At 39.2% G+C, this 26,943-nt stretch overlaps 1 protein-coding gene across 3 annotated transcripts in view; it reads left to right on the forward strand.

Annotated features, from left to right (window-relative positions):
- Window positions 1-407: 407 nt before the first annotated feature.
- fgfr1a (fibroblast growth factor receptor 1a) overlaps window positions 408-26,943 on the forward strand; it is a 52,076-nt gene continuing 25,540 nt past the window's right edge. For all 3 annotated transcript variants that reach the window (XM_041786826.1, XM_041786823.1, XM_041786824.1), the window contains exons 1-7: window positions 408-1,055; window positions 7,868-8,048; window positions 16,283-16,522; window positions 16,777-16,866; window positions 18,913-19,085; window positions 24,373-24,496; window positions 26,273-26,463. In XM_041786826.1, coding sequence (XP_041642760.1) covers window positions 7,895-8,048; window positions 16,283-16,522; window positions 16,777-16,866; window positions 18,913-19,085; window positions 24,373-24,496; window positions 26,273-26,463 — 972 coding nt within the window. In that variant the 5' untranslated portion in view covers window positions 408-1,055; window positions 7,868-7,894. The remainder of the gene's footprint in view (window positions 1,056-7,867; window positions 8,049-16,282; window positions 16,523-16,776; window positions 16,867-18,912; window positions 19,086-24,372; window positions 24,497-26,272; window positions 26,464-26,943) is intronic.

Below are 26,943 nucleotides of genomic sequence, written 5' to 3' on the forward strand. Positions count from 1 at the left end.
GCAACAAAAAAGATTTAGAATAGACAAAAACTGTAACAAACCATTACATACATTTTAATAAAATTAAGACGGAAAAGGGAGTACAAATAAGATTTTAAACATGGCAAAAAGTAACCTTTATAAGTAAAAGAACTACGATAGATTAGTATCAACAGCCTTTAACGCTTTTAAAGAGCTAACAGACTGATGTAAATATTTCTACTATATATTTATCTTCTACTTAAGCTTTTACAAACTACAGCAATAATATTTAAATCATTTCAATCCATTTTAACATTTGAATTAAGTGAAATTCAACTACAAAACTTTGTTGTATTTCGACTTTTATTTTATAATCAGAGACCGGAAGTTGTCCATGTCACTGCCGTTAGGCTGACAGTTGTCCTGAGGATGCGCATACTCTCAGATTTAAGGGGGGAGGTTTGTAGCAGCCCGGACTCTCGTTGTTTAACAGCAAATCTCCACCAGGAATGATCCAAACACGTTCAAGGATTCTATTAACCCACGACATTTTCGTAAGAACATTCCGACAAACGGCGGGTTGTGTCCGGATATCTTGTCTGTAAGAGGTGAACAACTTTAGGGCACAGTTTTAGGAGGTGAGGAGACTTCGTTTTCATCGCGAGTGAAACGCTTGGGATAAAGGGACTACAAAAACCAGAGCACTGGCTTCACTCGCGGTGATTCTTCGGTGCTGTTCAGGTTAGCTAGGTGAGATAAAGGAAACTTGTTGAATAGAGAAGCAATACCTTTACGCGTATGTCTTCAAAAGCTAACTCCACACGTATCGTGGGAAGTTTTTTTTTTACGCTCCGGTGATTATTTGGGTTTTTTCGGAGTTGGGGAGACTCGCATTCTTTTCTTCTGTCGCACAAGTTTGGCTAAAAATGCGCAAACTTGTTAGCAAAAGCTTGGAGTAAGCGAGCCTCGGTGACGGGATACACGGTTTTACTTGGATTTACCGTTTTTTGGGGAAGTTTTTCTACATCCAATCTCAGCTTCGGAGTCTTCTTATCTGAACAACACTGGCTGTTTGTCAGCCCCCAGCCTGTAAGGTGAGTTTGAGCCTGAACTCTTTGATTTAGCTTCACTTTAACGTAAGATTACGTGCTAGAGGGCTTACCTAACGTAATAGCTTTATTTAATGGACGCAACTTTTGGCTTACATTTGAGTATCTTAAAGAACTGTTGGGTTAAAATTGACTTACATTTTCTTAATTTAAGCTCTGTCCCTTGTGTCTTTAAGAAAATAGTATTACGCTCATTCTAAAGGTGTGTCTACGATGTTATATTGCTTTCCTGGGACGCTTGGGTATTAACACTTCAGTCTACTCCATGCTTGTAAATGAAAGGGTACAAACACTAATCTTAAAGCACTGTGCCCAAATGGTGTTTGAAACGACCCTGGTTTCTATCTGAAGTCACAGCAGGTACCAGAAATCAGATTAGACTTGAAAAAGCAGGGCTGAAGCCTGGCAACCAACTGTTTTTGAAGTAGTGGAGCTTGTTTTTATGAATATGTGGCGCTTTTTCTAAACTGAACCGTTGTATTTTGGTGCCATTTTTGCTGTAGATTGGTTTCAGGTTGCTACTTCACCAGATTATTAAACATCTATACAACAGACTTCAACAGTTTCAATACCACGGTAAAAGGGCACTAGTCCCAGGCATCCAAGAATGGGTTATTTATTGTTTTTAACTACCAAAAAGTCCAGACAAACTCCTGCACTATGTCTGACTTGCACAGATATTGGCAACATATATGCACATTTTAGACTACACAACTTTTGGTCAACTATTGGCCTGAATATATTAAGTTTTTTCAAAGCTTTGGAACTTTTCAGTACTATAGATTATTAAAAAATGAAGTTTGCATCATTTTAAAATGCATGATATTTAAAGTATTGAAGTATGGAAACTGACAGCCCTACATTGATGCTTCAAAGTACTCATCCCTGCACCAAAGTCCTATTTTTATCACCTTTTTCATCCCTTTAAAGTTCTGTTTTCCCTCCTGTGTTGCCTATCTCACAGACAGACTAAACATAAAAAGTAAATGTCCCTCCACAACAATTCCTCCTCCTCTCCTTCTCTAAAACAATGGCCGAAATTGCATATTCAGGACCGCGCTGAGGTTAAACCGCATCTTAAAATTCTCAGAGGACCGCCATTATAAATGCATCTGTCATGACGTCTAGGTCTGGAGAGGCCAGCCTGATGTTATGTAAAGCTCTAAATGTTATGATATAAAGGAAGAGGGAGAAGATGGATGGTTTCGGAAGGCTGTGTTTCCACTGGGAGTTCACCAGGAAGGGGGAAAAAAGTTTTCCTGAAACGTATAATGGGAAGTGAGAGACAGAGCTGCCTATTAATTTACTCGACTGCTGCTGTGGCACACAGAAAAATGTTGTTTTTACCTTTATAAATCCATAAAGAAATGTGTTGTTGGGCTAAATGTTTTCTTTGAGCACTGTGTGAGGTTGAATTAAGGGGAAACCTACTCTTGGGTGTATTTTTCCTTGTTTCATCCACACAGAATTTTTGGGAGCGCCTTCATATTAATCCTACAAAGTCAGAAAAAGAACCTTGAGAGTGTGAACCAAATGGCAAAGTGTCAGATGGCTCTGTGTTAATTGTCTTTACATTTTGGTGTAATCTCTTGACACCTGAGCCTTCTGTGGAGTGCTGGTGGCAAACCATGAACCCGGATTGTGAGGCTGCACAGAAAAAAAAGTGTGTTATTGTGAAAACAGTAGCCTTAGGGGAATGGTCTGATGCTCTTGTGTCCGCTGAACTGCAGCCTTGTGCAGACCGGCCTGTTGCTGGCTGGGAGTGCGGAGTGAAACGGGGAGGGGGGCAGCAGAATTTGGGAGCTGAGGAATTTTATGCATGGATGGCAGTGAACAGTAATTATGGTGCAGGCAATGTTATGGGTTAGGCCTGTAACCTTTGTTTTTGTATAATGAGAGAAGCTAAATGTGTCTTGTGTGTTCTAATCTGTTTAGTTTAACCTCTTTTATTTGTCTGATTTCACTCAAGTGTTAACGAGTCGTAAGAACTTGCAGAAATCAGTAGGATTCTTCCAAACCTCAAATTTCTGTAAATACAAGTTTTATTCTTTCAAATTTGGTTTCTTTTTTATACTTAAAGCTCTACCTGTTAGTTTAAGGAAAGTCTTTTCTGTGCAAGATTGACATCTTAAAGTGAAAACTCCATGTATTTTTATGCCAAACAAACACTTATTTCAAATAAGACATCTCTCCACAAAGAAAGAAACAAAACAGCAAATCTTGTCTTCTCTTTGTCTCAATATGTCAGTTTGAGTCAGTCACTTAACTCGCATTGCAGGCAGTAAGAGGAGACTCAAGTCTGGTTGAGTTTGAACTTTGAAAATTATCAGCAGGTATTAGTTTAAAAAGATAAATATCATTACTGGCAGATTGGAACATTTCTGCATATATACAGCTGATGTATCAGCCTGTATAGTCAGTAGATATCAGCTGTATATGCTGATAAGTTTGTGAAGTTATAGACAGGACTAACAGACCTATGTCAGCTGGTCTCTCTGTGTTTGTCCTCATTCTTTAAACTTTAAATTGTGTTTTAAGGGTTGAAGTGTAGCTGTGAACTACATTTATATATTGGCATAGCCTAAAATGAATTTGGAAATGTCAGCATATTGGGTATTGGTAAAAATATGTTGTGTGCCCCCCAATAATAACTAATACATCTAAGGATGCACGCTATTGGATTTTTGCTGATATCCAATATGCCGATATTTATAGGTTCATTTTAGCCGATATCGATGCCGATATTTAGACGTTTTACATAACTAAAAATTCTGTACGTAACACAATTTTAGGTTTGAGGATGAGAAAAGAAACAAACTTTTATTTTTAAAACACACATTAACCCAGTAAAGGCTGAAAACACAAATTATAGCCAGAAAATTTTATTTTTTTTGGAATTGAAATGTTTATTTATCTTTCTACTGAAATCCAAAAAATTCCAAATTTCCATAGAGTTTAGCGTATCTTTTTTTTACATCTCATTTAATACATTAGGTGTTTTTGGTAACTGATAATCCACTTGAGGGCATTTTTATCATTTTTATTTATTCAGAAGGTTTTTTTTAGTAATTTATGATCATATTGATTAGATAGAGGTGTCATAAAAGTATGTATCAAATATGATACAACACACTCTAAGGGGTTAAAGTTTAAAGAATGATAATGAATAAAGAAAAAGATCTCAACTTACATTGGTCTGTTGGTTCAGCCTAAAGCTCCTCTAATTTATTAGTATATATGTCCAGATTTTACTGTGGATATGTGCTGATATGCATGGCCAAAATATAGGATGTACATATCGGCAAAGATTTTGATATCTGCCGATACCGATATTTGGCGGATAATATCGTGCATCGCTAAATTTATCTACCAGTTCAGGTGGACAAATTACATCGCATCCTTAATGGGAGGCTGTGGTGTATGCCTGTAGGTTGTGTTTACCCGTAGTCTTTATTTTGCCTCTTTGTCATTGCTGTTTTAATTTCTGATGACTTCGCTGTGTTACAGAACATGTCTTGTCCCAATGTAGAGTCCAACTAAGCCTTCAGCTGTAGTATTTCTGCTTAGTGTAAACTTTGTGTATGTTATTTGGTAGGGATGCGCTTATGCAAAATACTGTGGCATGACCACATACCAAGAGCCAGTTTTTATCCGTTTAGTCCAAACAGTTTAATGCTGGCATCTTGTACAGCTAGCTGCTGACTCGAAGAAGAGTTTATTAAGTAGAAGAAGTCACATGTTTGAAAAACTGTGACCAGCCTTAACTCCAAAAGTAAGTGATGAAATAAACGTCAGTATTGACAGTATTGAACTGGTATTTAAACATTAGTCTTGGGCCTAATCGGTGTACATAAATAAGGTTTAGACCCTTTGAGGTATTTCTATCTGTTGTTTGTCAGTGATTTATCAAGCTCCAAGTTAACTGCTGTCCTTATTTCATAACTCAAGTGTCAGAATAATGCGAGTGTTACAGTACTTCTCGTTAAAGTTTATCATCTGCTGTAGTGTTGACATTTATAGTTTGAATAACTCAATTATGAAATTAATGAAGGATCAGTGCCAAACAGTGTGTCTTCAGGCAGTATATTTTGATGTCAAACTATCAACCATAAAACAAGACTGGGTACTAAGTAAAAGTAATTTCTAATCACGAAATAAAAGTGCAAATCAAACTAATTTGCCAACTTCAGCCTGACATGCACTGCAGTTTTGTAGCTAAATTCATGGGAGTTTGAATGAATATGCTGGAGCTATATCATCAACAGGGAGGCAGCTACATGCAAGGGTATAACAACTGATGGATACAGTTCCCCAAAGGCTTACTAAGTCACTGAATTCAAGCTAAGTCGTAATAAATAATTGTTAAAGTCTACTGTTTTAGAGTTTGAACAGATTCTAAGAAAGTTTGTTCAGCAAAGAAATCCCTCAGTTTTCACTCATTCAAAGCCCAAAATGATAAGAAGCATTCATAGTTTTGTAGAACTGTACACTATGATAATCATGTCTCTGTGAGACATTCACCATGCTTTGAAAAACTTGTGGCGTGCAAACATACTGCATGAATGTTTTGATACTTGAACCTGTTTTAAGTCAGAATTAGTCTTGGGTGCATGCTGAAGAAAACAAAGTTTTAAACTGGTTTAAAAACTACACATTGGTATTTCTGTGCTGCGTAGTTTCTGCATACCTATTGGCTGATATCAATCAATTTGATTTAAGGTTGTCTGCAGAACTCCTGCACTTGTAGTTTAGCAGTCTAGTCTCAACAAATATTAACCTTTGAGTCAGAAAAAAAGCAAATGAATCAGACAAGCAGTCCACACATTTACTGCATATTTGTTCGCTTATTCAGATATGTACAATGGCAAAATATCAGCCAACAGTATCAACCTGCTAATAATATCAGTCAGCCTGTGCTCAGACCCACTCATGACTTCAACATGTGGTTTGAGGATAGTAAGACATACTGTATGTTTAACTCCTGCTCCCATGGGAGAAGATGACAAAGCGTTGTGTCATACTTTGAAAAAGCTACTTCCTCCTCTTTCAATTATTGACGCTTGTCGCTGTGACGAGGGTCGAGGGAACGCGCTGGTCCGCTCTCTTCGGCTCCTTCTGTCTGGCAGCAGAAGCACTTTCTTGGACTGGTCCCAAACACTGACTCACTGCTTACAGAGCGGCGATGACCAAGCTTCTTTATCCCCCCTCGGACCCCCCTGACCCCGGCTCAGCTGCTGGAACACTGGACCATTCTTGGAAAGTGAAATTGAATTGGTTTTGAGGAGAACACAATGACTGTTTCTGTGACGAACACTCACACAAGCGATTACCTCTTGAAGGAAACCGCAGCTGCATCTGAACATGACTTTGTGTGCAAACATAACCATGATGAGGTTTCTACAGCCCCAGATGTGTGACGGTTTTTGCTGTTGTTGTTGTTGATTTCTAGAGTCAACATTGACCTGAATAAAGAAAACCAGTCACTGTTGGGTCCCTTTTGACAACTTGTGGGAGCAAATGGTTGCAGGGGGGTCATTCTGGGCTCCAAAAAAACCAACTGTTAGGTGATAGATCTCTCAGCGTGGAAATGATGGCCTGGCGGTCTCCCTCTACAAGGGTGTCACATAACCAGCTGTAGTTTTTTGGTCTTAAACAAATTCCTCAAGGGGGGTTATGGGGGTTTGGGCCAAGTGTTAATCTCTATGGCCAGATGCTGCAGAGGTGATGATGCGAGCAGATGTGCATGAGAGGGTCAAACTGGTACTGCACTCTGCCCGGTTTTTAGAGTTATTGTCCCCCCTTTTGACCTTAAGAGTAATTTTTTTTAAAACTTTGTGAGGCATTTTTAACATTTCCGTTGACTCTTCATGAGTTCAGACTTCAGTCGGTACTTTGAAGTATCTAAAACTAAACATGTAATTCCTCAAGGGAGCAGGACGTCTCACTGTTTGTTTGCTCGAGCAATCAGAGCTTTCCTGCTGCTCTGAAGTTTCTTATCTGTGTTTTTGTACAAGACGGCCTGAAAGCAGAAGTTCCCACCTTGAACCTTGTGGACGGACAGAATATTCTTGTCCTTCTTTGAAGAGCGAGGAATTTCCTTGTCAACCAAAGCACAGATTGGCATTTTTAAAGAAAGTTTATCCATCTGGTTTGTGCTTTTAAGAGCCACAGAAAAGCTGTTTGAAGGTTTTAATTGGCCTGGTGTCCATGGAAATTTATTTTTCTCTAGTATTACAGAAAATTAATGTTACCTATAAAAGCTTGATATTTGCATAATTTTTTGAAACTTATTAATACCCTGCAAGTTTTTAAATGATGCATTGTCTGCTGTTTTAATACCATTTTTTTCCCACATCCTTCAGCCCTACTTATGTGCACATAAAGCTGATATTAACAGACAATATAGGACGATATTTACCGCCAGTCAGTCGGTTGTAAATACTGGCCGATGTTTAAGTTTTTAATGTAATATCTGCAGCCACCAATGTCATGCTGATAATATCGTGCATCCCTCATATCAAGTTACAATTTAGACAGTGCATGCATAGGAGTTTGCTTGTTACAGTAGCTGATGAATTAATACGGTGAAGCTCACAATATTGGGTGTTAATAATATTTCTGTTGCCATGATATTGTAAGAGGTACTGTATATTGTTTTTTTTTTACCAGTATCATAACAAAAGTACAAGATCCTAGCATCATGAAAGCTTTACCCAGCAAAGATCTTATTTAAGTCATGAGAGTTTCCCTTTTGTCTTGAATTTATTTTCTTTTCCCTTGTTTTTGTTTATTTCTAGTCGAGCCCTGTGAATGCCCCGCTGCTGATGCCCCACCGCTCTGAATGGAGTTCAAGTCGCAGAAACACCAGCGGTTGTAGCTCCCTCAGCAGGATGCTGATGAGGCCAACTTTACTTCTGTTTCTGGCTTTATTCGCCCAAGTTTTACGTACGCAGTGCCGGCCTGTCAGCGCTGATGACGGTAAGATGGTCTCTTAACTTTAAGCTACTTATGCTTTATTTTTAATCTGCTTTTTTCTCCTTATTCTAGCTGCTGTATTATTAGATTTCACCTAACTGTTTGAACCCATAAACTTATTAAGTCTGACTTATCTCGACTCCTGTGCTGATAATCAGAGCTTTGTTCTCTGTAAAGGAATGTACTCTAACACAGTCCAGGCTTTGGTGAAGTCCTTTGTAGCGTCAGTGTTTCCTCCACCACCCCCATTTCAGTCTGATGTTCTCTGGGTGCTTTTTAAAGCGTCAGATGGAGAACAACTCTGCTTCAACACCTTTTTCTGTTTTCCCTGGCGTACTAAACAGAGTCATACAGTGAGCTTTTTAACTCGCTAGCTGTTCGGTCTAATGATTTTTTATTTGCTCTTAAACTATGCAATGTAACTTTAAGGTTTTCTCTGAAGAATCTATCCAAGTTTGGCTGTTGCACAAGCGAAGTTCTGAAAAGGGGGAAAGAGGGACTGAAATCGAATCCTTAAAAATGTGTCTCTTGGAAAGAGTCCAGGAGCGTAATAGCTGCCTGGACTTGTGGGTAGATGGGTTTGGATGTTTACACTGTACAGTCGGAAGTGGAGAGCAGAAAAGAATATGATAAAGCACAGCATTATAATTAGGGTAATTAAGCAAAAGGGTCTCTCTTGGCCTGTAAGCCCTAAAATAAACTTTGTGCGGTTGTGTTTAAGCCGACAGTGGAGCAGGGAGGAGTAAATGACTCCCATCTGTAGCCCAAGGGCAGCCCCACTACCTAGGAGTCACTGCTCCTCTCCTCCTTTGTAATGAAAAGGTATTTGTTGTCACTGAGAGGGGAGTTAACTGCCAGGGAAACTATAAATTAGCCTGTATTTTGAAAAAAGGAAAGAAGATGCTACTCTAAGCCCTCCCTTATCCTGGGGGATTGGGTTTCTGAAGGGAATGTTTGTCTTCTAAGGTGAGCCATAAATTTTCACCAGGGTGGGGGAAGTCTGATGCAGTTACACTCCACCCTGTTCTTAATCACCAAATGGCCAGGTACTATCTATGCGCCTGTGTGCTTTTTTCCCTCGCTCCGCTCCCCCACCAACTTCTGCTTGGAAATGCTTCACTTTCCCCCCGCTCCCCTGCTGGGTGACGGATGGCTTCAGCTGTCGACAAACAATCACAGCAGAAGCATTTGGTTGCATTCCTTTTGTCTTGGTTAGGGAAACAAAATGCTTGTATGGAAGTGGTCATGTTTTATGCAAGCTTTTTTGTTTGTCCTTTGGCTTTTTTTGTTTCGTGTTGTTCACATAAGAAAAGAACATTCACTGGACAAATTCATTTCATTGAATGTCTTCAGGGGTCTGCCCACTTACATTATAATGACTACAGCCTTTAATTTGATTAATCAGTATGATAATTAAGAGACACTTAACTGTTTCTTTAACATTTAAGTGCTAATTTATTTATTTTTGGTTTTGCCAATGAAAAGTAAGGAAGTTTTTTTTATGTTGCTCTCACAGGATTCGTGTGACTCGATGCTCTGCTGTCAGTCAAAGTAGACGAGCCTCTGACCTTTCAGTAATGCTGCCTCCGGTCCTGAGAAAGACTCCTTTCAGACAGTGAAGGGGGCCCAGAGGAGCCGACATGTTGATGCTTTCAAAGCACAAAAGTATTGATCTGACTCTGGATATATCAACAGATTAACTTAAGTTTAAACACCCTTATCTTAATTTCAGGTTATAGATAACCAATAGCATTTGGTTCGTTTCTTGTGTGCTTGTGTCCTTATATGGATATAGTTACAGAGATCAGCTACCATACTTTCTTGTTGAGCAAGAAAGATAATAATAAGAGACAAAAAATATTCTTTGATGACTGCTAATTCACCAAAGAGCCCCCGACTTGTGCTGAAGAAAACTTAGGCTCCCTCCCAAGAACCCAACATAAAAAGGGTTACATTGCCGTCAAAAAGAACATCATTTTTAATTCTTTTTATCAATAAAATCCAACAAAATTGTCCTACGCTGTACCAAAAGACCTTTGTATTATCTATTCATTAGTGCAGTGCTCATCAACCTACAGCCCAGGGTCCATATGAGGCCCTAAAGCTTCCCATCCAGCCCCCAAAAGACTATCAGATTCAGAAAACATATGGTTTTTAAGTTGTCTTTTGTCTTTATATCCCTATAGCTATTAAAGCAACCCTAAAAACAATGAATATTGAAATAGTTTTTATTGGGAATGACTTCTGTTTGACTTATTTTTACAGAAGTTCACCTGCCAGCCATCATAAATAAATATGATGTATGATGAACACATACTTGTCATTCAAATCCTCATTTAAATTTAAGATTTTTTTGTCAACTTTCCACTTCAGGCTCTTAGAGGGTGCTATTTTCCATGCCTGAGATTTTAAAGAAAAGAGCTGATCCCTGCAAGTGTTTCTCACCAATCAGGACACAGCAAAGTGGTGTCAAACCCACTGATGGGCAACATGGCAGCCCCAGAAATGTAGTGATGAGATAACTCAATCTTTTCCTTGTGGCTGGCAGCAGGATAGGGGTCGGTCTCATTTTTGATGCCATAAAATTGAAGGAGAGACGAATACTAGTATGATAATATGTTAATTAGAACAAAACATAAATCAAATTTTTGTTCATTTGAAAGTCTGGCCCTCTGCAGTGTCTGTCCGAACCAAATGTGGCCAGTGTATAGATGAAGTTGAGGACTCCTGCATTAGTGCTTTACCATAACACCAACATAACATTACACAGGATTTGAACCCATACATTTTGTGCTAAGTTTCATATGAAAGATAAAGTGATATACCTTTTGGTGGAAGTTTTACTTGACAAATATCAAGCCAGGCTAAGGAACAATGCTTTTGTTCGGTAGGATTTGTAAGCCTAACGCAAGCAATTGTAGACTCTAGGGGTGTAAAAGTATTTGTTTTCATGCTTATTTTTCCTGATGAACCAAACTAGTATGGGGCCATGACCCCCAAACCAAGGTACAAACCTAATCGTGACCTTTGTGAACCTTTACACCCCGAGTAGAAATTAAATTCAGTTTATTGTTTAAGTTGGCTTTTATCATGGTCTTCTTGACCCAAACATCTGTGTTAGGGAGAAATACAATTATGTAACAACATTGTCATTTTACTGATTTGCAATACAAGAATCCCATGGTATTATGAGGACACTTTATGTTAAATTATAAATAGTGACAATAGGTTTGCACCAGTGCATCTGTTTAACATTGGTATCGGCCTTTAGACAAGCACTGACACATGCATTTAGCACACCCAATGGCTGATTTATTATTAGGCAGAAAATCTGACCTGATGGATGAACATTGATCTGTTTTTGTGGTCAAAGATGAGAGGAAATGCTGGCATTAGAGGAGCGTTAGGACATAAGAAGATAGCCAAACTGTATTTTAAAACAGTGGCATTTGCTTGAGCCTTGGTTTATACAATCTGTGCATCTCTAATAATTTAAAGCTTGAAAACACTTGTAGATTTAAAAGAAAAATCAGAAGGTCTCCAATAATGAAATGGATATGCAAATAACGATCAGCCAGGAGCAGCAATCACTGTCCAGCAATTCCTGAGTATACAGTACAGTTTAAGCATGAAAGACATGATTTTATTTTGTTTATGGGATTCTAGAAACTGTAAATCTTAAGTTCTGGATGTTAGTTTTCCTTTTACTAATTCTGTATTCCCTCAAATGTAGATCAACTTTTATTAAGGTTTAAACAAACACAAAAAGATGTGACTTAGTTTAGAAAATAAAAAGACAGACACATTGAGTATTTCCCCACCAAATCTATTATGTATGATGACACATTGATAGAAAAAACAATCAAAGTCCATTAATTTTTTAATGAAGAGCAAATAAATACATTTGTTAAGTTTGCAGTTCTTAATAGCAAACCCTCTATGATCCCGAAACAAAACAGAAAGCTTTTTTATCCTATGATTTCATCTTCGAAGAATCTGGTTTGAAACATTTCTAGATTAATAGTTTTAGGAGGTCCTAGTTTTCCTGTTTGTCCATTAGAGCTGTAACATGAAGCTAAATGTATCTGAACTCATTTGAATGACACTGGGCGATCCTTGCTGTCCGCAGTAATCCTCGTAGCTCCTGAGTGTTAATCCATGCTGATTGTCAGCGGCTCATTTAGGATTGAAAAGCTCCTCCACTGGAGAGCTTTCATGGAAGGGGCACTCGCTCAGTGGATGTTTTTGGGCTTGCTAATAGGCATTGTCCCATTCTTCCTGCTAGTCCTGTCTTTTGTCTCCTACCAAACCCCTCCTACACATCGCCCACCCCTCACTTTTGCTGTGTTGAAATCAGTGTAGGGAACTAGCCACAGCCATTTTCCCCCGTTTGTGCCACAGCAGAGCCGGACTTCACTGCATTCAACCATCACCGCAGAGAGCGCAGGAAATCCCAGAAGTCATTCACGCGGCATATTGCTTCCTATCTTGTACCCAGAGAAGGTTCCTGAGACCGGCGCCAACTTTTCCTTTTTGTTGGTCCTGAGTTTACAGACTAGTGAGCTTTACTCCCAGTGTTTTTACCTCTCAGTGCTTTCTTCTGCACTAAATTCCTTTCACGATTTATGTAATTAGGCTGATTTTGAGCTACGTCAGTCAATTTTTCCAAGTGGACAGAAGAACACACGAAAGGCCGTTCCAGATGGGCTGCTCTCTGAAAATATGCCCCTTAATCCATTTTAATCCAATCATAGCGGCAGGAGGATTAATTAACATGAAACATCCTCAGATTTAAAGGAAATGCTTGAAATGTAGCACTTACCTCGGCATGAGAAGTTTGATTTAAGCGGTTCATGTTTGTTAGTAGTGCCTTTGTTGTTTTTCACACATTAGTCATGTTGTTTTGATTAAATTGTGTTTTTAGTTTAAAGTAGGTTCTCACAGAAGCACAAATGGTCCCAACTGTGGTTCGCAATAAAGCACCAAGCAAATTTAACAGCTTTTATGGGCGTTTTATGATGTCTGCAGCCAGATTAACAGCTGGGATGTTGACACAGTCTTATCAGTAGCATCTCCATTTAGAGGGCAGGGACAGAAACACACTCTGTCAGCCCCCCCAGACGCACACAGAGAGCAGAGCAGGGCCTCGTGTTTAAGGCCGTGTGCAGGTTTGATATCTGCAGCCCATCTCTACGTGCCTCCTCTGCTTTCCCCCCTTTGGTTTTGTTTTTGAGGAGAAAGTTGATCCTACCCCCTGGCCCCTTTTCCTGCTGGGATTAAGGGCCTGTCAGACATATGTGATCCAGGAAATACCTTTACTAGGCCCAAGTGGGGTCACCATAGCAACTGGCACTAGAACCTGCCGCTGCAGGCCCTGGCCGGCTCTCGCTCCTCTGCACATGCTCACTGCTCCCTCTTCCCCTTTATTGTTAGGAGGCCTTTGTTGTGATGGAGGGAGGGATTAGTCAGGTCTGCTGATGTTGTCCTGAGGGTTATTCAGTGTAGATATGCTTCCTGTTGTGAGGAAGTGCGTGTACAAACTCACACCGTGTGTGCTTTGAATACAGGTCAGAATAATCTCATCTGAAGGATCGCTTACAGCCAGGGGTTTGATTATCTAATTCAAATTTTGTTGTGGGAATTTTTTAGAAAGTAGGATAAGTGCAGTACATGCTACACTTCTGCATCAGGTGGTAACTTTGTGATGCCACAGGACAAAAATGTGCAAATATTAGCTTAAAAAGGGATTTATCGGTATTGGAATGAAACTGTCTACAAACAAATAAGTGGAGTTGTAGGCTGGACCAGCAGGCCTATGCCAGCTGAAATCTTTTCTCTATTTATCATCATTCCTTACACTTTAAAGTGTGTTTTAAGGACTGAAGTTTTAGGTCTGAACTACATTTAATTTCAAACTCAGGGTGTCCACTGGGTCTTAAAAAGTATTAAAAGTTGATAAACATATGCTGCCAAAATTAAGGGTTAAAAGATAACAAAAAGTCTCAAATGCAAGACTTTGAGGTCTTACATTTTGTTGGTTTTTATTTTATTTTAAAAAGCCTGTTCATCTAAAGAGGTTTTAGGCTGACTTGTCTGCTTTTATTTTTTTATGTTTAGATTTAATCACGTGAAATTTTTTTAGAATCTGCCTGATCTGACCTGAATTCTTCCCAGACTTACTGAAATACATTTTTTAAATGATTACAACTCGACTATTGTGAGCTATGGCTGATCAGCTGCAACTGCCCCCTGACATATCAATGCTTTAAAATCAGAACTAGTGTTTCAAAGTATCCTGAAACTGGCTATACCTTGCTTCTCTCCTTATGACCTTATTGTGGGCTTTTTTTTTTCTAGTTTTAAAGGCGGTGCTTGAAAGTAGATGCTTCCAGATTTTAGTATAGTATCTTTTAGGTATCTTGATTTAAAAAAAACAAGATCTTTCATTCGGCTACCTTATGGTTTTATCTGGTTCTTTTTTCTCTGTCAGTTCTCAAAATCCTTCAACAAAAGTTTAATTTACACACTACAAAAGTAACTCCTATCCCAGTGGAGGCATTACCGTAAATTTAATTGAATGCGAAAACTGTCCAGGGCCTGTAATGGTCCAAAAGGGTTATGGGGAAGATACGTTGTCCTTCTCTGCAACATAGTTGGTCCATTTCTTCCACTTTTTGGCTAAGATTACACTTTTAAGTAATCTTTTCTCTCCATTCTCTGAGGTTGCAATGCACGGGTTTGAATCATTTTCTTATAGCTGTTTTTCTTAAAGGAGTGAACAGTAGTTCACACAGATACTAGCATCATTTTTTATGACATCCAATTGAATTTTCAAGCATCTTGATCTAATTTTCTAAGGTTTTAAATGTTAAATAAAGAAAATAATTAAAAATGAGAATATACAGAAGCTTACCTCTAGTTGCAGCCCTTTTTCAAAACAAATATCTGAACATAGATGCAGAATCTGCTGGAAGCGTAAGATGTTTTGATATTGCAAGTACTCCTCTCTTTTTTTTTGAAGAGTAAGCACTATTTATTGTTGGTTTTTGACTGGACTTTCAATGTTTGCAGGAAACTGTCAGTCATGCAAAGTAGGAGCTATAATTTGCTGATTTTTTAGAAAATCCTCTTCAAAGCTTTCTTTCACTCATATCAAACTATATGAGCTCACATAATTATATCATGATATATCTTCATTTGTAAAGTACTTTTTTTAAACTTGTGTTACACTTGTGTTTTACCAAGATGTAACAAAACACGATTAGCTGATGGACAAGCCAATAGGAAAAGAAATCGTTTAAAGAATGTGAATGAAACTTCAAAAATCAGAAAAAAACTCATAACATTATGGATCATTAAATCACTGGACCTAAAATGTTTTAAAAAGTACTCTAGAATGCTACAATAAAGAGTGCATGGAAAAGGAAGCATCAAGAAGAAAAAATATTATCCTTTAACTGCTTTAAGTGTTGAAAGTTGTCATCAGAGTTTGAATCACCATCTGATGACTGGTCATGGATGCAGCTGTAAAATCCGCAAACTCTGGTTGCCAGTCGCATAGCGGGTGTACTGTTTTGCTTCTTGGTGTGGCCGTGTGATCCTAAAGCAAGTATGTTGAGTAAGTTGTCCAGTGACGATACCTACCTTGGTAACTTGACAAACAACACCATTGTGATGGACAACGTGTCAGAATAATCGGGTTACCCCCTCCCCCTCGCAGACTCTATAGTCATTTAGAACAAGGGGGCTCAGGTGTCTGGCTCTGCGACACCTCCTTTTCCTTCAATCTTCTAATTGAATTTCACCTTCCTCTCCAAAGTAGCTCCCTGCCTGCCTGACGATAGGGCCTTAACTAATTTGGGATATTATTTAATTTGTGGGAGAGGTAAGGCGGGCTGTTTGCTGAGAGGAAATCGAGGAAGGACTTCTCTGCCAGATTTGATGATAGTAGTTCTTTTTGATTTTTCTGTAGTACAGATACAGCTTGTTTTGCATCTGAGCATTTAAGACACTCTGTTTCTGTCATTTATTTGTTAATCAGAGAGCCAGCAAAGCTTTCTTGAGTTGCAACAATCCTGTTTTTATTTTATCTGATTATGACTGTCTTGATCTGTATAATAAAATAAGTCAGACGTTTGATTTTTTTTTAGATGTTCACAGAACCCTTATTGTACTTGTAGTTTAAAAAAGTGCAGAGCTGCTTAAGTTCAACCCTGTTCTGTTATTTTCCTTGGCAGTATCGGTGGAAACGCAGCCAGAGCTGTTCACGCTCTACCCCGGGAATCGTCTTGAACTGAGCTGTACTGCCAAGGAATCCCATGCTGTCAACTGGACCAAAGACCATGTGGCAGTCGTGGATGGAGAACACACACGCATCCGCAAAGGACAGCTGGAGATCGAAACTGTTGAGCTGACTGACTCTGGACTGTATGCCTGCACCACCTTTGGCAACCACAGTGTCTACTTCAATGTAACAGGTAAAGGGAACCAAGAGAACCAAACGGAGCAGATTTTCAGTTTTAACTGCCTTAATTGTCTTATTTTGGTTATGGTTTGTGTCGGTGATAACCCAGTCGGTGTTTATAGTCCAAGTAGGAAATTTTCATGTTGGTAGTTTTCTAGTAATATGTTTTCATATAGTACATATCCTACATGTTGCATCTCTGACAAAATACATTGTGGATCTTTTAAAACATAATGGTGCACTCACAATAACTTCCTCTTTCCTTAGTTGATGCCCTGGCCTCCAGCGAGGATGATGATGAAGATGAAGAGTCCTCATCAGAAGAAGCCAAGCTGTTGGGTAGTCAGAAGCTGCTGCGTAAGTGTGCCGATCTCCTCACGTTACTAATGCTACTGTAACAAATGGTCATTACCCGTGCGCCCAGTGTTACAGGGTTATGAGTAATCGTCACGCTCAGTGATTTGAGAGCTTTATGATTCAATTATGGGTCTGCCGTGTGTGTGCGGGTCACATTTGGGTGAATGATTTCACTCTGAATCAGAGGCTTTTTCACTACCTCGGTGACAGTTTCTACATGAGGAATGTCCCTGCGGTGACTCGCCGTGGTTAACCTTAGATGTCTTCCAATTTGTCTATCGAGCAATTAAGACACTCAGGCTTCATCATCCAGCTACTGCTGCCCACTCTGCCCACAAAAATCCAGCACACATTCATCTTGAACTCAAAGCACCCTGAGTTTAATTTCCCATCCTTTCTTTTTGTAAGTTTTGTAGCCAAGGCATCTCAAAAAGGGTTTTCTTTTAATGGAAAAAAAAAACGAGTAGGCTGTTCTGTATAGATAAGAATCTGAGGACTATAAATTAAACATGTATTATGTAATCCATCCATTTTCAGCTGCTTAGCTGAAAAATGTCTAATATGGCAACAGTCTAAGCAAGGTCTTCACACCAGACCATGCAGTCTTTACAGTTTACTCTTAGTGATCTCCTTGTCCCCTTAGACAAACTGAATATATATATAATATAATATATATTTTGGTTCTAATTTAGGGGTCTCCTATGCTTCTCCAAAGCCATACCCCAGAAGAAGGTCCCAGGTCCTGTATTTTTAAAAGGGTGCTGCAGCATCTTCTTTGCTGGTTTATGTGCAGTCTGCTCTCAGTCAGTACTAGGAATGGAATTTAAGTTTTTTTTTTCTTTATGCATTATATAATGAGGTATAATATAATAATCAAGGCTTATAATATTTAAAATACAGGTTATTTAATAAGAGAGAGTTGGTGCAGAAATTATCCAAATTTGCTCATTTTAAACCTAGTTTTATTTTTTTTACAGATTTTTCCTTTATTTGACAATCAAACATTTGCTGTGCTTCCTGGGGGCACTGTTAATTGATAGACATTATCCTGCATTATGAGTGGAAGACTTGCTAGAATTAATTTATTTGTTTGGTCAGTGAGCATGTCAGGTCCTCTCGGCTTAGCTCATAAAATGAGTCAGGACGAGTAGTAATTTTATGTTGGTTACTGTAACAAAGTCAGTCTTAAGGGGCTACCTCTATTTACCTTGCCTGGTGGATGATAACTTGAAAAAATTTGCTTAACATTGCTCAAAGAAACCAACATTTGCCCCCCCCCCCGGTCAGTATGCTTGCAGTTTTCTAAATGTGAGTTTAGTTTATTGTTTAAGTCTGACTAAAATTTCACTTTAAGAATACATGTCAACATGTTAGTCCCTTGAAATAATTCTATATCAAAGTTCTAGTAAGATAAAAACAACTTGATGATGCCAATGGGGGACAAATTTGCATAGGTGTTCTGGACATGTCCCACAGTTCCTGTGCCAGACTTTGACCTGGAAAGAAAGCAGGGTTGAAACAAGACAACTGGCGAGTGATTTTGAAAATGCAGCTTGTAGATGCTTTGGTATATGATGTAACATGTTAACTAAATGACAGGCTTATAGGAACAAGCTGAAAAGGGGCGTAAAGCCTCTTGTTGTAACAGCGTCTGACATACTTCCATCAATGAATTGATTTCTCCCCAATACTTGTATACTAGGACAAGGGCAGTTAAAGAATTTAAAGGCCTAAATGAGCTATAACTGTAGCTTCACTTTCCTGTGCATGTAATTTTACCGATGATCAGTCAGGCTGTACACCTGAGACTCAACCATGAGCTACTGTCCTCCACAGCATAGCTTCCCCTCTCTCATACTATAGTATCTTCCTGAATTTCCTCATTTCCTTTTGGGGAAAAAATCATGTGTAAATAAGTACTCATATGAGTTTGTATCTTGACTTTTAGAATTATCTTTAGAAAATACAATGGTTTAAACATCTGTACAAAGGATATTTTCTCTGTCTTCCTTCATTGCTCATTAGTTTTTTCTGTGTTCTGTTTAGCCATGGCCCCACAATGGGCCCATCCAGAAAAAATGGAGAAAAAGCTTCACGCTGTTCCAGCCAGTAAGACTGTAAAGTTTCGGTGCCAGGCCAGCGGCAACCCAACTCCCACTCTGAAATGGTTCAAGAACGGCAAAGAGTTCAAGAGAGACCATCGAATCGGAGGCTTCAAGGTATGGGATACAAATATTTAGCACTTTTTCTCCCTGTCACCTTCTTCTTTGTGAGAGGACAACCTCTTTAGCATTTCTCATTGAATCACTACCAACTCATTCACAAAGAGTGGAGATGTGTCAGTGATCTCATCCCCACATTAGATCACCCCCCCCCCCTTTCTCTTTCTCCCCCTCCCCTGGAGTAAGAAACATTTCCTGCAAGTGAGAAGCAGAGAAAGTTTCATGTTTAACCTTAAAAACAATACAAGATGAAACCCAAAGCCTCAAAAAGGATGGCTGTGCCATAAAAATGATCCCTCCAGGTGGGCAACCTTAGCCATCTGTATGGTGACTGTCCTCATTCTGGGTATCGGTGCATCGTCTTGTCTGAAATTATATCTCCATCTCCTGTGATATCTTCTATATCTGATACATAATGTGTGATAACTATTTGTAAATGTCTTCCTGTTTCCATGCAGGCGGTTTTTAAATATGGCCATAATGCTGATAAACTGTGCGGTTGTTGCAGTTGATAAGACAGTTTATTGCACTCTCTGGATTTACTTAACAAAGGTGTGGACCGGATCTATTATAAACCAGTTTCAATGGTCAACATTTACTGTAAATGACACTGTGGCACATTTACTGATGAACGTAATTTTAATAAGACAAATTAATTAAGAGACAAGGAAGTTATCAAGGATCGATTGGCAATAATCTGCAACGATAATGAACATCAAATCAGATCTAGGGCTCTGAAAATTCTATTATAAGTTCATTGCAATAATTCTTCTGGTCTTAACATTTAATCATATCTCTGTAATTTGCTGATAAATATTTTATCTCCCACAGTATTTACAATTAAAAGTCCTTTTTTATAAGTTGGTAAAATACTTTTATCATGAAGCAGCCTCATCAGGAAATCTGGTGTTTTCAAACGAAGCTCAGGCCTTAAATTTCTATCACTGCATTTTTGTTGCCCTTTGTTGCACATTGTTATGCTAAAATGTCAGTGTGTAACACATGTAGTTTAAAGCTTAATTTCTCTCCTGCTGAGGAGTTTCAATCTGCTACTAACACCACCACATTTCCTGATGTGTCACAATAAAAGCACTCAAGCAAAATAAAAACTATGACTTTTGTTGTGAATAACTTGCCAGAAACATCATTTTTATCAGTGATTTAACTTGGCTTTAGCAGCATCAGTGAATTAACATCAAACTGTGTTGACCACTGCTTTGCTGACCTCGTTTAATGCCACAGCTTGCTTCTTTGAGTCATCTTGGAGTTAACCCTTTAAATCCTAGTGCGTCGCGGCCGACGCACTGTTGAAGCACACTTTGCATAACCATAATTGCATGACTATTTGTGTTATCGGAAAAATTCAAACAGTTTCTGAAAGCTGAGAAACTGTGCTTCACAACCAGCATTCGGTAATTACTGTAATTTCCCCTTTTCTCACTAAGATTCTCGCATAAAGTTCCCTTGTTTTTTGTGTTTTATTCATTTTGAACTGTTAAAACACTCTTAACATGCAGTAAAATGTGTTTTATCCATGTTAATTATTTTTCTGTCGTCGAGTGATTATAAGGTTTTTCTCCATTTTTTAAAACTTATTCGGCCGGGAGCTCTTCGTTTTAGCTGTCTACAGTCTCATCTACAAACCGGAAGTCCCAACATGCAGTAAAATGTAAATAACTGCCATATATTAAAAGTTCTAAGTATTGTGGAAAAATGAGCAAAAGCACGTACTCACAGGACATTTTCTGGGCCTTTTATTATTAAAATAAGAAAAGAGTCCAGAAACTCAGGTTTTAAAGGGTTAAATCCCTACTTTAGATAGCTGTTTAGTTACTATATCAATTGCTGTAGCACTGGGCTCTAGATGAACTGAGTTGACCCATTGCAGCTCCAATTAAAGTCCCAGATAGGCCAACAGAGACGCTCTGGAAAGTGAGGACACTCACTGTATGCTGCTGTTTTTATGTACATTAATTATGGAGAAGAGCAAATACATCTTTTACTGGATCACTGTGCTTCATGTTATTTACGCTGACACAAATAGTTGATGTTCATCTTGTTACCTGGTTGCTCTTTGGTGCCATTGTCAGACATACAGATGACTGGACTAAGACTGAGCTGTTGTCACATATTACTCTGCCAACTCTGCTAACGGCGACATTGGTTATGCCTTGTGTGTACACTGCTTGTGTTTGAACCGGTTGCAAAAATCCATCCCGTGGCAGAAATTATTTGGTTTAATGTATTGATACCAGATTACAGCCCCACAACTAATAGAAGCTTTCCACAACCCACCAGGAGAGAAATTAGATTAGATTCAGTCACAAGCTGCAATAACAAAGTGACTGTAAAACATCTCTTCCCGCTCTCATTCACACACATTAGCTGAGTATCACAAAAGGTATGTTTGAGGAAGAGAAGAGGGTTGATATAAGGCTTTTCCACTATGACTTTTGGCCACACTGATCTAAACCAAGCCCAGCTGATTTACTTTTCTGTCACCAGTTTGGCCGCGCCAGGCTACGCCAAACTCCGCCCAGAATGGTCCTGTGCTAGAGCAGGGCCTAAGCGCCCCTGCCCCACATCTAAGCGTGGCACAGTGTTGCCACAGTGGTTTGTCATCAGTCAGAGGTGCCTTGCAGATGTGCTAAAAGTGGCAACAATTGCACAAAACTTTAAAATACCTTCTGGGTTACCAATGGAAGAAGAAGAAACTTTGAAGTAGAAGCAATAGGTGCCTCTTCTTCTGGTGGAACCAAAAAGGTGGCTCAGCTGTGGTGGAAAAGCAAATCGCCTGCTATGCTGGGCTGTCGTGCCGAATCAAGCCAAGTAGAGCCAAGCTGCTTAGTTTAACGAAAAAGCCTGTCTGTTCATATGCATAATACCTTTTGGTTTTATACTGATATTAAACTTGTACAGCAAAACCCAAAAAATGCTGTGATACCTTTTGGTTTATAACACCCAGCTCTAATAGATCCTTAAAAACATTTTACTGCAAGGTTGCATAGATATAACTGTACTGTACTATATACATGTATATCATGAAAAAGTTAGAATATCATGAAAAAGTTCAGTATTTTTGTCACTCTTTTCTGAAAGTGAAATCCATATATTACATAGACTTGTTACACATAGAGTGAAATTTTTCAGGCCTTTATTTCTTGAAATGTTGATGATTATGACTTACAGATAAGAACACCAGACAAAATCCAGTGTCTCAAAAATAAGAATATTACTAAGGATCAATTAAAAAAGGAGGTTTTAAACAGAAATGGCAGGCTTCTGAAAAGTATGTTGATTTCTATGCCTTCAATACTTGGTTGGGCCTCCTTTTGCATGAATTACTGCATCAATGCAGCGTGGCATGGAGGCGATCAGCCTGTGGCACTGCTCAGGTGTAATGGAAGCCCAGGTTGCTTTGATAGCGGCATTCAGGTCATCTGCATTGTTGGGTCTGGTGTCTCTCATCTTCCTCTTGACAATACCCCATACATTGTCTATGGGGTATCTGTAAGTATCTGTAAGTCATAATCATCAACATTTCAAGAAATAAAGGCCTGAAATATTTCACTCTATAGGTAACAAGTCTATATAAGAGTGACAAAAAATATTGAACTTTTTCATGATATTCTAATCTTTGAGATGCACCTGTACTGTACAATGCCATTTTGATACTTAGTTGTCTCTTAAATTTGCATAAAACTCACTAAATTTTACCATATTAACATAGAGAAACTATGTATTTAGAAATATAATGCTGCAGTTTGCCCTGGTAAGTGTAAAAGAAAGATAAGATAATTAAAAGTTAATTGAAAATGTATATTTTGTACTCTTTTGGTTGTTTAAAACTGTGAATTTCAAACTGTCCAGCCCTTGCATTGATCACTTTTTCTGACCAGTGAGGTAGAGTAGACAGCCAGCATTGTTCCAGTATCAAGTGACATGATTCTTGGTATTGGTGGTATCAAAGTTAGGTCAGGTATCAAAATTCTGGCATTATGAGAACACTATACTGTACAGTAAACAGAAATTACGCAACAGAGCATAGGATATTAGATAATAAGAGATAAATACAAAGAAACTCCACCAAATAAAGCAACAATAGAAGTATGTATATGTTACAGGCGGTTCATATACTTCTCTAAACGTTCTCCTTAAACTACCGTAACACTGACATCTCTGTGGATATCTACATCAGTGAAGTCGCCTCACAGGTGTGCAGCGTGTGTGGATCTTTACTGCCCTCCTCCTTCCCCACATCTGCTCTTCCCATCAAGGTGTAGTCAAGTCCGGTCTCATCTCGTGCTTCCCCATCTTTCTCTCCAGCTGGGACACATTTAGGAGTTTCCTCTCAGCTGCCTGCTCCCTTTACCCCCCCAGCCAAGCCCCCCACCCACCCAGCCAGCCAGGCAGCACACTTCACCATCTGGCTGCTGTTTTTTCAGTCAAGGTGCAGAGGTCTGCATCAGCGGCCGTGGACGTCTCTCATCCCTCCCACACTTTAGCTTTTATAGCCGAGCTTCTATTGTTCATATGGCCTGCATGGAGACGTGCAGGAGGGAGAGAATAATGTAGACCACATGTATATGAAGCCAAGCACAACACATCTGGCAGCAGGCAGCTGGACTCCTTCATCACGTTTTTAGCTAAATGAGGGAAACCGTACAGCTCGGTCTCTGTATATGCATGTTTGATGTTGCCATTGCCTTAGAGGTCTGTCGGTTAATCACACACTGCCGGTCCTGGCAGATTTATGGAAGAAAACTATAAGATGTCTGAGAAAAAAGAGCCAGACATCAGTCGGTGCTAATAAGACAGGTTGGGGCAGATTTATATAAAACATGTACACATTTTTCCTCTGGCCTTTGTGTGGTGGGACAAAGATCAACTGTTTAAAACACGGGGTGGTGTCACAGGAAGAGGGAGTAGTGAGTTATCTTGTTATCAATACATCATTGACTTTGTTAGGCTTGACTTTAAAATTTGATTTACAGCAATTTAAACTGGAAGAAAGCAGATGGAGAACAATGACTCTTTTAAGGGCCAGCTGTTAAATGTAAATTTGGAGGCTTTAATGCTGCTCTGGCTCCCTACTGTGTCCATTTGTGTTGATAAAGTTCTACTGATAACATTTTAGCTTTTACTTTAGTGTAAATCCTAAGAAGCATTTTACTTTTGACCCTTATAACTAATAATTCTACTGTAATTCTTGTACTAGAAGACATGCTTCTGCTGTTTATGTTTATGTAAGTTAACTTTGTTGCTGTTGTTCTCAAATCTTTAGGTGCGGGACCACGTGTGGACCATCATCATGGAGTCAGTAGTCCCCTCAGACAAGGGAAACTATACCTGTGTGGTGGAAAACCAGTACGGCAGCATCAATCACACCTACCAGCTTGATGTAGTCGGTGAGTGTTGACATTCATTATGATGGTGATAAATACTGTATGTATAAGGTTGATCAAGATATCTTGATCTTAGGGTAATGTTTTCTCCCTTTTGGTGATGACATAGCACAGAAAAGACAACAAAAATTGGCAAAGGTCATATTAATCAGTCAGTCCAACCAAAGCAGTTATGGGCGTGATGTCAGTATCAGCAGATATTAGCTTAGGAAGTTACCTATCAGTCAGCAGATATAAACAAATCTGCCAATAAAGCACTTTTCTTAAAACCTGGTTGGTTGGCAGTGGAAGAACAGAGGCTACAGGTGGGACTGTGATGGTGGAGGAGGTCGGTGAGATAGGGAGGGGCCAGTGCGTTTAGGGCTTTAAAAGCAAGGAGTAGGATTTTGAATTGAATTCGGTAGGGGACAGGGAGCCAGTGAAGATTCTGAAGAATGGGGGTGATGTGATCAGGGGATCTGGTATGAGTGAGGAGGCGTGCAGCAGAGTTTTGGATATACTGAAGTTTATTGAGAATTTTTGAAGATGTACCGCAGAGAATGGCAGGGGCAGGGGTTAGTGCTGTTGCCTCACAGCAAGAAGGTTCTTGGTTTGAATCCTGGTCAGGGTCTTTCTTTGCAGTTTGTATGTTCTCCCCATGCATGATGGGTTCTCTCCAGGTACTCCAGCTTAACTACAGGCCAAAAACATTCCTGTTAGGTTAATTTGTGACTCTAAATCAGCCTGAGGTGTGTGTGGTTTAAACTCTAAGATTGCTTTTGGGGCTTTTTTGATCTTGTTTAGAGAGGACTGTGTCAGAAATTAGGGACAAAGAGTGGGGAATGACATGCAAGAAAAGGGGCCACAAGCTAAAATTAAATTTGAAAGTGTTCTCTAAGGACAGAGCGTTTAATCCTTGAATTCTAAAGTGTGATTTCAAGAGAGTTTGAGTATTGCATTTGATTTTTTGTTTAATCCCCTGTTGAACACTCATACGGCTCCTATTTCACAAAAATCCCCCCAGATTACATCTAATCAACCAATCTAATGCGACTTAATTCTAAAAGCCCTCTCTCTTTAAAGTAAGTACACAAAGTTGCACTTTTTGTCAGACATTTGATAGATTAGACCTGGTTCCTCATGTTTGAGTGATAGATCCATGTAGAGGAAAGAAGTGATTATTCCTCTGGGAGCGGTTTTGTCACTCACTCATATACCATCAGTTCTTTAAACCACAGTCCTGTTTCCTCTGTCCCTGTTGTCCCATGGGCTTCCTCCGACCTCCACAGAAGCCTAGACAATGATAAGTTGAGAGTAGCCTCACTTAGTTTCCAAGTGCACCATCCCCACAGAGACATCTTGGTCAGAAAATCCTGGACAGTTGACTTTTTGCCAGATCCTTGGACTGCAAGTTTCCTCTGGGGACTTATCAGTCTTCTAAATGGAGCCTTGAGAACTTTTCATTTCACTCTAACAGCTCCAGATTAGACTCTTTAACTTTCTCAGCCATCTATTGTGCAAACTCTAAACGATTGCACAGTAGTTATCAGGAACATAGATACTTAACTCTGCTTATGCAAAATTGCAGTCTGAAACATTACACAGCCGATCTTGTTTATCATCCAACCCAGCTGTTTCCAAAGCTGTTGACGTGACTGAGGGGTTTTTTTTTTGGCCCCTGTACAAAAGTCAGTCATCTGTGTTAACTTTTGAATCAATGCACATGTTTATCTTTGGTTTCACATGTCTCGAAAATCTGCACCAACACTAACCTTCATGTGTGTTTCGTTTGTGCTGCAGAGCGCTCTCCTCACAGGCCAATCCTGCAGGCCGGTCTCCCTGCTAATCGCACCGCAGTGGTCGGAAGTGACGTGGAGTTCGAGTGCAAAGTATTCAGTGACCCTCAGCCTCATATCCAGTGGCTGAAGCACATCGAGGTGAACGGGAGCAGAGTTGGTCCTGATGGGTTGCCGTACGTCCGTGTACTCAAGGTAGGAGCTTGTCTAGTTCTGCTCAAGATAACATGGATGGAACATGGATGTTTTTTTAATGCTGAAAAGGAAAACAGAGGAGTCTGGGTTACAGCAGATGTTTCTTTCAAAGCTAAAATTCAGTTTCCAAAAAAGTTGGGATGTTGTTTGATATGTACAGCAAAATCTGGAGAAACAGACACATTTTGTTGCCTATTTTTCATGTCAAGAGTTTGCTGAATCCTACATTCTGCTGTGGTTAATATGCACTCTTTACCATAATTACAGCAAAAACCACTTTCATGCAACCTTGACACTTTTAATATAATATTTAAAAATGACTTCCATTGTGATATTTTTTGCTCCTTACAATGAGCTATATTCTGTTTTCATTTTTAAAGGAGAAAAGGAAATAAGCCCTAATAAATGCAGTGCTTTTATTTACATTAATTACAATTTCTGATATATATTTTTCTTAATTGGGTCTTAAGTCATTTTCAG

The sequence above is a fragment of the Cheilinus undulatus genome, linkage group 5 (genome assembly GCF_018320785.1).
Source record: "Cheilinus undulatus linkage group 5, ASM1832078v1, whole genome shotgun sequence".
NCBI lineage: Eukaryota > Metazoa > Chordata > Actinopteri > Labriformes > Labridae > Cheilinus > Cheilinus undulatus.